The sequence below is a fragment of the Lampetra planeri genome, chromosome 47 (assembly GCF_965212315.1).
Source record: "Lampetra planeri chromosome 47, kcLamPlan1.2.h2, whole genome shotgun sequence".
Taxonomy (NCBI): domain Eukaryota; kingdom Metazoa; phylum Chordata; class Hyperoartia; order Petromyzontiformes; family Petromyzontidae; genus Lampetra; species Lampetra planeri.
In genome coordinates, this window is record NC_136153.1 from 3,264,535 (window position 1) to 3,276,799 (window position 12,265).

The 12,265-nt window shown below is 53.2% G+C and overlaps 1 protein-coding gene across 1 annotated transcript in view; it reads left to right on the plus strand.

The window, feature by feature from the left end:
• Positions 1-12,265, plus strand: part of ADGB (androglobin) — a 181,118-nt gene that overhangs the window by 84,365 nt on the left and 84,488 nt on the right. The window contains exon 13 of the mRNA XM_078615445.1: positions 5,339-5,429. Coding sequence (XP_078471571.1) covers positions 5,339-5,429 — 91 coding nt within the window. The remainder of the gene's footprint in view (positions 1-5,338; positions 5,430-12,265) is intronic.

A 12,265-nucleotide genomic window follows, 5' to 3' on the forward strand; every position in this document is an offset into this window, starting at 1 on the left:
ACCCCTCTCACCCCACTCACCCCACTCACTCCTCTCACCCTACTCACGACCTCTCACCCCTCTCACCCCTCTCACCCTACTCACCCCTCTCACCCCACTCACCCCACTCACCCCACTCACCCCCTCTCACCCCACTCACCCCTCTAACCCCACTCACCCCTCTCACCCCTCTCACCCCTCTCACCCCTCACCCTCTCCCACTCACCTCTCACTCACCCCTCTCACCCTACTCACCCTCTCACCCCACTCACCCCACTCACCCACTCACCCCTCTCACCCCTCTCACCCCACTCACCCCTCTCACCCTACTCACTACCTCTCACCCCACTCACCCCACTCACCCCACTCACCCCTCTCACCCCTCTCACCCCTCTCACCCCACTCACCCCTCTCACCCTACTCACCCCTCTCACCCCACTCACCCCACTCACCCCACTCACCCCACTCACCCCTCTCACCCTTCTCACCCCACTCACCCCTCTCACCCTACTCACTACCTCTCACTCCACTCACCCACTCACCCCACTCACCCCTCTCACCCCTCTCACCCCACTCACCCCTCTCACCCCTCTCACCCCACTCACCCCTCTCACCCCCCTCACCCCTCTCACCCCACTCACTCCTCTCACCCCTCTCACCCCACTCACCCCCTCACCCCTCTCACCCCACTCACCCCTCTCACCCCTCTCACCCCACTCACCCCTCTCACCCCCCTCACCCCTCTCACCCCACTCACTCCTCTCACCCCTCTCACCCCACTCACCCCTCTCACCCCACTCACCCCACTCACCCCTCTCACCCCTCTCACCCCACTCACCCCTCTCAACCCTCTCACCCCACTCACCCCTCTCACCCCTCTCACCCCACTCACTACCTCTCACCCCTCTCACCCCACTCACCCCTCTCACCCCCCTCACCCCTCTCACCCCACTCACCCCTCTCACCCCACTCACCCCACTCACCCCTCTCACCCCTCTCACCCCACTCACCCCACTCACTCCTCTCACCCCTCTCACCCCACTCACCCCTCTCACCCCTCTCACCCCACTCACCCCACTCACTCCTCTCACCCCTCTCACCCCACTCACCCCTCTCACCCCACTCACCCCACTCACCCCTCTCACCCCACTCACCCCACTCACCCCTTTCACCCCTCTCACCCCACTCACCCCACTCACCCCCACTCACCCCTCTCACCCCACTCACCCCACTCACCCCTCTCACCCCACTCACCCCACTCACCCCTCTCAACCCTCTCACCCCACTCACCCCACTCACCCCTCTCACCCCTCTCACCCCACTCACCCCACTCAACCCTCTCACCCCACTCACTCCTCTCACCCCTCTCACCCCACTCACCCCACTCACTCCTCTCACCCCACTCACTCCTCTCACCCCTCTCATTACCACTCACCCCACTCGCTACCTCTCAACCCTCTCACCCCACTCACCCCACTCACCCCTCTCACCCCTCTCACCCCACTCACCCCACTCAACCCTCTCACCCCTCTCACCCCACTCACTCCTCTCACCCCTCTCACCCCACTCACCCCTCTCACCCCTCTCACCCCACTCACCCCACTCACTCCTCTCACCCCTCTCACCCCACTCACCCCTCTCACCCCACTCACCCCACTCACCCCTCTCACCCCACTCACCCCACTCACCCCTCTCACCCCTCTCACCCCACTCACCCCACTCACCCCACTCACCCCTCTCACCCCACTCACCCCACTCACCCCTCTCACCCCACTCACCCCACTCACCCCTCTCAACCCTCTCACCCCACTCACCCCACTCACCCCTCTCACCCCTCTCACCCCACTCACCCCACTCAACCCTCTCACCCCACTCACTCCTCTCACCCCTCTCACCCCACTCACCCCACTCACTCCTCTCACCCCACTCACTCCTCTCACCCCTCTCATTACCACTCACCCCACTCGCTACCTCTCAACCCTCTCACCCCACTCACCCCACTCACCCCTCTCACCCCTCTCACCCCACTCACCCCACTCAACCCTCTCACCCCTCTCACCCCACTCACTCCTCTCACCCCTCTCATTACCACTCACCCCACTCGCTCTACTTCTCTGCTCCAGTACCCAAAGGTTTCTGTAAAAGCCCCAAGTCAACCTTCTCTCAGTGGGAGGTTGCGCACTCTCCTCTTCTGCCCCCAGCGTGTGGAACTCCCCCTCAGTCACCGACGCTGTCTTCTCCCTGCTCCTGTTCTACTCCAGGCTCAAGATCTTCCTCTTCTTCTCTGCCTATGACTGGCTTCCTTTCTCTACACCGGTGACTTCTTCACCTGAGATGCCTTTTCTGGGGGTAGCGAGACATGGCCAGATTTTATTTCGAAGGTTAATCATAGAAAACACAAATTAAGCACGGCCATGTAAGTACAACTACTTTGTTTCATCAAACCTATATGTATTTATTAAAATCATACATTTTTTTTACGATTGAGAACCATAGGGGCGCAAGGCTGCAGTGAAAGTAAAGATTCACTGATCTAGCTTGTAGCTATGCCCACTGTTTCTGTGCAGCGTTCTAATATGCAGTTGCAATTAGACACCCGCAATGTAGTGCGTTGGCTCACACAGAGAACCACAGGTTGACATAGAGTTCCACAGACTCACACAGAGACCCATATACTCTCATAGAGACCCGCATACTATCATAGAGACCTACGACTCACTGCCTTATTCTCTGTAACACAGCTATGCCCACTGTCTGGATATGCAGTTGCACTCAGAAACTCCATAAAACTCGCGTCTTATCGTATTGCTGTTTGGGTGGATCCGCCTGTGCGATGGGTTTTTCTGACGCCAGACTTTTTCTTAAATATCCCCCCCACCCCCCCAACCCCCACCCCCCACCCCCCACCCCCAGCAGCAAACCCTGGACCGGTTTCAAGTTGGCGCGGTCACCGCGGCTCGACCTTGCCCAAGACTCGGCGAGTCGAGAGCGAGGCTTTCGTCTCAGCTCTGACCGGAAGTCATTAAGTGACATTATAGCTCCGAGCCATGGGGGAGCAGGGTTTTGGCTGGGGGGGGGGGCAGGCAGGCGGGGTGTGAAGGGTGGGGGTGAGTCGTCTGTATCCACTCGCCAGCCAAAGTGTCCCGACTCTTCTCTCCGCTAATCTCTTATCTGCGGCGTTCCAGCTCCTCCGAAATAATTGGAACATTGGCCACGGTTTTGAAATCCCACCGCTGAGCTGAGCGGCGGTGGCAGCGGTGGCGGCGGTGGTGTAGCACCGTGGGCGTGCGCGTGTGTGCCAGTGTGTGTGTGACGCAGCGTTTAGCGCTCTGTGCTACGAGCCCGACGTCCCGAGTTCGATTCCAGCTCCCGGCCAACACTGGTGAACCAGTCCCGGGCCTCCCCGAGGTCGATGTGTAAACATCACCGCTGGGGGTGTGCGGGCGATAGCCACACCACCGCCTTGTGCGCCGTGGTGGCCTTCATATTTGCTCGCTCACGGCACTTGCCCCAATGGTCTATTAAAGGCTATACGTGGTGGTGGGGGGGGAGGGTGAGTTGTGGGGGGTGATCTTTGTCTTTGCGGTGAGTGGGAGGGCTGGGAGAAGAACGAGTGAGCAGAGGGTTGGCGATGTCATGGGATGCATGCGATGGAGGAGGCACGGGCGTAGTGTGGCCGAGGGATTTAAGAAACTCGCACCTCTGTTACGACTGCCGTGCCGGGAGATACAACCGCGCTGGCCAACTTCTGGATTGCGCAAGTCCAGCCTCCTCGCGTTGTCTTCGCCAACGAGATGGCGTGTCAGATTTTATGAAAGCGCAGTTCATGTTGGCAAAGTGAGTTTCGATGTGGAATTTCCATCGCATGATGTTTTCGTAACCCTCCCTCCCCCTCACGGGGTGGTGACACGGCCGAGCGGTAGCACATTTTGCGGAGGTTCGTGGTACGGTTCCGTGGGCCGCCCTGGTTAATGCTGCGGGTTGCATCAACCGAGACAACAGCAACGTCACGTGAACGCAAGCCGCGAGGCAAAATTGTATCGTGTAGAATTCCCCATTAAATGTGAATGCCGCAGGTAAAGGTGCAGCCCTGCAATTGCATGCCCACTCCACGGCAGCATCCTTCAGCTGCAGAGATGTGCAAATGTGTGTACGTATGTACGTCGAACTTCTTTCGCACCGTACGTAGCCAACCATGCTAATCCGATGTGCGGCAAACATACATTGCAGTTACAAATTACTGGAGCAATGCAATGTAGATACTGATGACCAATTAGCCTAGCCTCGCGTAATGCAGATACAAATTACCAATTGCTTTGAGGTGTGTAATTTAGATATCAATTACACATTACACATGTAATGAAATTACATATCTAAATGACCGTACATGTCATTTATATATTGCCTGCCACTGCTTATGGGCATGTGGCGTTGGTTGGCATTGTTTCCGGTGTAATGAGTCGAATGTGAGTGTTGGCCATGCTCACCCAAGCCTTGCACTTCTTTTTTCTATCTCTCTCCCACTCTCTCACTCACCACTCATTCATCTCGGCTCTTGCTAACTCCTCACCACTTCATCCGATCGACCTGCCCGCCAGTCTGTCCACCCACCCGTCACAGTCTCGCCCAGTGCGCTGTCGTTGCCGAGTTCCACGTGTGCGTACGTGCGTACGTGCGTGTGTCCTGTTTTTTTATCTCTTGAGAGTCATCCGTGTGTGTGGAGCGGTAGCGCTGCAGTTAGCGCGCTGCGCTAGGAACCCGGTGACCCGAGTTCAATTCCTGCTCACGACCAACACCAGTGACGATTATCTGAACCGGTCATGGGTTTCCCCTAGGTCGGCTTAAACGGGTATCTGCTGCGGTGTGTAAACATCGTCACTCAGGAGACAAAGGTGGCCGGGCGTGGTGTTGGCCACCCACCCCCTCGTGTGGCATGCCGGCCTTCATAGGTGCTCGTTCACAGCACTTGCCCCAACAGTCTGTTAAAGGCTATGCGGGGATATTTGCCTTTTTGTCCACGTGTGTGTCTGTATCTCTGCTTGTGTGGTGAGCGGTAGTGCAGTGGTTCGCGTGCTGCGCTATAAACCCGGTGACCCGAGTTCGATTCCCGTTCATGGCCAACAACTGTGACGATTATCTCAACCGGTCCTGGGCCTTCCCTAGGTCGACTCAGCCTCAAATGAGTACCTGCTGCGGTTTGTAAACATCGCCACTCGGTGCCGACCACCCACCCCCTCGTGTGTCGTGCCGGCCTTCATAGGTGCTGCTCGCTAACAGCACTTGCCTCACAACTCGATTCAGGCTATACGGGGGATCTTGATCTTTGTCTTTCTCTCTGCTTGTGCTGTCTGCCCTGCAGAGCTGGAGGTGAAGCGAGCCGAGCAGTTTGTGGAGATCTCCTCTCCCTTCCTGGACCAGCGGCTGAGTTGCATCCCCTCCGCTCCAGGCTTGTAAGTCTGTGTGTACACACGCACACGTGTATGCATGTGTACGCGTGTGAGTACCTGGCGCGGTGTGTAAAAATCAGCACTGGGGAGACAAAGGCGGCCGGGCGTGGTGCAGCTGGTCACCCACCCCCGCGCGTGCCATGCCGGTCTTCAGAGGTGCTCGCTAACAGCACTTGTCCCATCAGCCTGTTAAGGCTATAAAGGGATCTTTGTCTTTGTGTGTGTGCGATGTCTTGTGTGTGCATTTTGATGTTATTGTGCGAGAGGACATATGTGTGCATGTGTGGAATGCGTTTATATACTAGGCTTTTGCCCTCTTCATAGCTTCGCGTTTAAAATTCGACTTTAATTATTCATATTTACAATCGTTAAAACGATTACATTTAGCGCGCAAGCAATGGAAGTCATTCCCATTTCGCAGATGTAAATCGGAAAAATGCATATACGCGAAAATCAAATACGAAAGTGACCTGAAAATCCCAAGCAACTGAAGAAATTTAATCAAAAACGCATTTTTTGCTTTACTGTGCCATGGTGTATCAAGGCATCTTCTACACACGGTGCAGAGGAGGAGTTTTGACTGTAGAATATTAGTATTCACAGCGGCACGCCAGCTGAAATATTTATACGTATCGTCACACCAAGTGCATAGTATGGTCTAACGCCGTGTCCCCATGACCATTGGAAAGCTTTGTCGAGGCGGTTCACGATTGGGTCACCTGGTCCTAGATTCCCAGGGTTAGCCTCACTCGGCCCGCGGTCTGTGTCGGGTAAATTACTTTCCACCTGAATATTCGTTCGGTCTGAGAAGGCCGATCGTTGGTGGACATTGCGTCAAACTTGGACTCATCTTCTAACCAGAGAGCGGTTCCTGGGAGGGTCCTTGCCGATGAACTCGTGGCAGGTCACCGGCGTTGTTTCAGGTGAGCGTGACTCTGCTGCTGATGGGACACTTTAATGTCAAAACCGGTCCAGAGTTTTGCCCGTGTTGAACCAATGCTGTTCAAGTTCAAGTTCATTTATTAGGTATAGCCCTGTGAGCCATTCGGCGAGAAGACCTGAAGCTTACACAGTACCACAGGGTCGAGTGGATGATGGCATGTAAAAATTCTAGATTTGAAGTCTTCGTGACTGCAAGGATCCATACTTTTTGGTTCTTTCGGTAAAGTCACGTAGGTGAAAATAAAACTAATAATAAAAATCATTTAAAAAAACCCCATTCAGACGCTGTCTTTCCGATAGACCTGTTCTTCACCTGAGGACGGCTGCTTGCGTTGCGGCCGAAACGTCGTGAGAATTATTTTATAATGTTTTATTTTTATTATTTTATTATTTCCCTTCTACGTGACTTTACCGAAAGAACCATGAAGATGAATCCCTGCAGACACGAAAGCTTTAAATCGAAAAAAATATATTTTACTTAAATTTACAATTCTTTTTATGTGGGGTGACAGATGTGGCAAGGGGACATTTTGTGTGGCTCGTTATTTGGTGTCTGGTTTCTGGCTTCCCGCTTCTGAATATTCATTGCCACTTATTTATTTTTTTGGGAACAAAGTCATCTTTCTTTCCACACCGACCAGGGCACGACGCGACACTGCGTCGGCACTTGCGCTCTGAGCTCAAAGCAAGACAAGTTCAAATGCAATCTTCAACAGCTCTGCGGCTCTAAAAAGGGAAAACATTTTTTTATGATTGGTGACATTCAGGCCAATGACAAGCGGGGAGAAGTATCCGTAATAAAGGTGTTTTGAGGTAAGATCGCGTAAATATAAATATGTCGTTAAACCCGCCACCAACCGACACAGCCAATTGGAAAGGTTTGTTACATAAACAAAATGTGCCAATTAGTTACTACTCCAACACACTGTGGTGGTGTGTTGGAGAGTAAACCCACAGCGTTTACAATTCGAGTGCGACGTTTCGCTGGTGACTACATCCAGCCTCATCAGGCGATTAGCCCGAATTGGACGAGCAATTTTGCTTACATGACAAACCTTAACCCATTGGCAGTGTTGGGTGGTTGCGGGTTTAACGACACATTTATATTAATGTGACCTAACCCAAACAAAAACTTTGTCACGGATATTGGTCGCGAAAGCCGAGTGTAGTCAAGCAACACCCAACGTCCAGCAGCCGGATCTAACTGGCTCAACATCCCAGAAGATATTTCCGCACCCGGCACACCACATCCACCATTCCCCCTCGGCTTGGCTGCGTGGCTCCTACTCACCACGTGCCAAAATCTACTTCAGTCTGGCGAGCGACCTGAAACATTTTTTTCGTCGGCGGGAAATTAAGGCGTGCGCTTAATGTAACGTCGCGTGATATATCGTCCAATTTTGTTGGCAATCTGCTACGGGGGAGGTAGGCAGCCAGCTGAGGCCTATTGGGAGACCACGCGGCCCAGCTCTCACCTTCGCTGAGCTGCACAGCGACCACGGAAGGTCACATTTAAAACGGTTTCATCTGCTCGCTCGCTCTCCCTCGCTCTCTCTCTCTCTGTGTTTCTCTCTCTCGCTCTCTCTCTTTGTCTCTCTCTCTTTCTTTGTCTCTCTCGCTCTTTTCCGCTCTCCACTCAGTTCATCACTCGCTCGCCGGCCACATTAAACGCCACGTGGCTAATGTGCGGCATAGCCCCCCGAGCTCTCCCGGGAAATGGGGGCCTGATTTATTTAGCTTTGCCGTTTGTTGTTATTTAGCCTCTTTTGACAACACAATCACCCAGCCCCGCTCCTCAAAGCCGCGTAAATCACCGCTGCCTTTCCAGCGCGGTCTTTTCCTCACTTGGCCGCGCGTGTGTGTGTGTGTGTGCGTGGACATGTTCGCGTGGATGTGTGTGCGTAACCGGGAGCGGTCACGTAGCGGTTAGCGCGCTGCGCTACTAACCTGGCGACCCGGGTTAGATTCCCGCTCACGGCCGATACCAGTGACGATTATCTGAACCGGTTCTGGGCCTCCTCTAGGTCGACTCGGCCTCAAATGAGTACCTGGTGCGATGTGTAAACATCGCCACGAGGGAGACAAAGGCGGCCGGGCGTGATGTTGGCCACCCACCCCCTCTTGTGCTCTGCCAGCCATCATATTTTCAAATATGCAAATGAAAATTGAGCTGACAAGCTAACCGTCGGCTTTCACACTGTTAATTAAATACGTCCGAGAAACCACATCATGTTGGAAAGCGTTACATAATCCAATTGCATGCATGCTATTTGGAATGGGTTTATATATATATCTTTAACGAAATGCCACACGATTGCGCTATGAGCGTTGCGTCACCAGACGAACAATCCGTTTGGATCGCTCGCAAAGCAGCACGGACCCTTCGTGTTAGAGAACGGCCCACAGAAGTGGATATCACAGACCTACCTCTGAAGATCCCTTCGAGTGGCATCTAGTCCACGCGCAGTAGAGGGCAGGACCTTCCCACCCGCTCTGCGTATGAGAGTAATGTTCATCGAATGCTATTCGCAAAAAAATATAATTTTAATAATTCTCAGAGCTGGAACTCGGCCGAATTAAGTGGAGAACCAGATTTTAAAGTTTATAATTTTATTTGATCGTCGTTGACTGGACGTAGACCATCAATTAACTCCACTCAAGACGCCGGTTCAATCACGGGTACCTTCCAGGATTCGAACCCAGGGCCTCAGACATGATAGCAACAGCACGATCACAATACAATTGGATGGAAAAATACAATTTAAAAGGAACCAAAAAATATATATCAGACGGGTGTGTTGTACCGCCAGCAATCACTATGTTCCGAACATTGTCTTCGAGTTCGTGGGCCAAAGTCACTGAGCTGCAAGGCAAGTGGATCCGTGGAGGTCCGATGACAGCTCCTGAAAGTCCCCGTGCCACCTCAGACAGACCATGCACGTTGCCCTGCTGTGGTCTTAATTAACATCCAGGAGACACTGGAATCACAGCCACGACCGTTCATCAGAGCCCGGGGGCTGTCACACCGAGCCAGTTTTCAATCGCAGTTGTGCAGCTTGAGAGCCCGGATTGAAATCCAGGATGTTAGCTGTGCCAGCTCAGCTCTCTGACCTCTGAGCCACCCGGCCTCCTCCCCGCGCCAAAGCTCTTAACGTACGTTTATAAGACGATTTATGATTTCCTTTGCGCGTGTCGGCTGTGTGGTCGATTGCTCGCGCGTACCCCGTGCGTGCGTGCGCGCGCGTGTGGCTGCAGCCTGGCTTTGCTCGAGGATGTATCACCTCTCCAACTCAATCCTTTCAAATCCCTCGCGACTCGTTTCCATGAATACTGGGAAGCGGGCTCCGCTGGCCACGGGATGGCCCAGTTCTGGCCCAGTTCTGGCCCAGTTCTAACCCAGTTCTGGCCCAGTTCTGGCCCAGTTCTGGCCCAGTTCTGGCCCAGTTCTGGCCAAGTTCTGGCCCAATTCTGGCTCAGTTCTGGCCCAGTTCTGGCCCAGTTCTAACTCAGTTCTGGCCCAGTTCTGGCCCAGTTCTAACCCAGTTCTGGCCAAGTTCTGGCCCAATTCTGGCTCAGTTCTGGCCCAGTTGTGGCCCAGTTCTGGCTCAGTTCTAACCCAGTTCTGGCCCAGTTCTGGCCCAGTTCTAACCCAGTTCTGGCCAAGTTCTGGCCCAATTTTGGCTCAGTTCTGGCCCAGTTGTGGCCCAGTTCTGGCTCAGTTCTAACCCAGTTCTGGCCCAGTTCTGGCCCAGTTCTAACCCAGTTCTGGCCCAGTTCTGGCCCAGTTCTGGCCCAGTTCTGGCCCAGTTCTGGCCCAATTCTGGCTCAGTTCTGGTCCAGTTGTGGCCCAGTTCTGGCTCAGTTCTCACCCAGTTCTGGCCCAGTTCTGGCTCAGTTCTAACCCAGTTCTGGCCCAGTTCTGGCCCAGTTCTGGCCCAGTTCTGACCCAGTTCTGGCCCAGTTCTGGCCCAGTTCTGGCCCAGTTCTGGCCCAGTTCTGGCCCAGTTCTGGCCCAGTTCTGACCCAGTTCTGGCCCAGTTCTGGCCCAGTTCTGGCCCAGTTCTGGCCCAGTTCTGGCCCAGTTCTGGCCCAGTTCTGACCCAGTTCTGGCCCAGTTGTGGCCCAGTTGTGGCCCAGGATGGGCGACAGGGCTCCAGTTTACAATTCCCACATTACGATCACGACCCGTGAGTCGCGAGACATCCCTGAACTCCGCTTCCTCTCCCTCTAAGTATCTCCTGCCCCCCCCCTTTCCTCTTCCTCCTTGGTGGCCGGGTGGCACGCTGGTGACATTCATGCCTCACACCAAGAAGGGCCTGGGTTCGATTCCCAACTTGTGCACTGTGTGGAGATTTGTCTTCTCCATCTGTTATGCATGGGGTTCCCTACAGATTCTCCGATTTTTCTCCCGTAGTAATAATAATAGTGATTGATATTGGCCGATCATCCCAATGCAGCAAAAATCCCCCCCCCCCCTCTCTCTCTAAGTATGAAAACTTGGCAGGATCCTCGTGATGCTTCCTGGGTAAATAAAAATTCAGATTTATAAAGCGCCCGTAAACAGTCATTGTCAGAGAGCCGTGCGTGAAAAGGCGTAAATAGTTTAACATTTAACCAAGGAAAGAAGGAGTGAGATGGACGTTTGAAGATAACTAAAGACAGGGAAGGCTATTTTAAACACGTGTGTGTTTTAGTCGAGATTAAACAAGCGACTGCTCCCCCGTGGCCAAGGAGGTGTGTGGTCAAAGACTCGATCTTTACTCGCCAACAAAGTTTAACGTCATGAGCAAAGGCTCGTGACCAAATCACTCGCCCGCGATGCTCCCCATTGTTGTCAGATCTGGGACCTAAACATTTATATATTCACACCATCAGAGGGCAACAAAACCCATAACGGCTTTCTGCATCTTCTACTTTGCAGTTGTTTAAGGGCAGTCAACTTTTATCACGTGATATGTGATGGGAAAAAAATGTGGACTAAATGCGCGCACTCCAGTAGCAGGGCCCGGGTGGAGTGGTGGCAGAGTGGTTAGCGCACCGCACTACGAACACGGTGTGACCCGAGTTCGATTCTCGGCCACGGCTAACGTTGGTGGCGAGCGATATTTGAGTCGGCCGTGGGTCACCACCACCCCCACCACCCCCACCACCCCACCGTCACTTATCATGTTCGCTGCAAAAGCACGGTGAAGTATGGTTAAACAAGCCACAGCACTGACACAGTGTGGAGAGGCATTCAGCTTGCAAGTGGATTGATAAAGAGCTGTAATTACAATTAATTTCTATATATCAGGTTCGTGCCCCATTTACTTCACAACATTTTAGCGAAATGGCCTGGATCACTGCAGGACAGAATTACTGAAAGGCTCTTAACTGATCGAAGCGCACTCGTCATGTTATAATTGTCTCCCATGGAGGGGAGATATAGAGTGTTTTCAACAGTACGTATTTGTGTGTGTGTGTGTGTGTTGAACTTCTTTCGCAATCGTACGTAGCATCATACCGCGCTGATCGGAGCGCGGAAATGTGCAAAGCTTGAACCGCGACGCCCGACACACGATGGCCCCACTCACTTCGAACGATGTCGCGGGATGTTTATCGTGTACTCCGAAGCAGACACGTACTATTATTATAGCGGTTAATATAACCCACAGTATTACCCAGGGCAGCGACTGGGTCAGTCCCACGGTCAGTCCCACTGTCGTGTTGGTTCTCATGCCTGTGACTCAAATTTAGACGTATCTGGAACTCCGCGGACAATGCAATGCTACGTGGGTTCACACCGCAGCATCTAAATCAATTCTCATCTCAAGACCCTGAGCAGCAACATGTTTATTTTATATCAGAATCTGTATTTAGACCAGAGGAGAAGGAGGAATGTGATGAAACTACGCAGT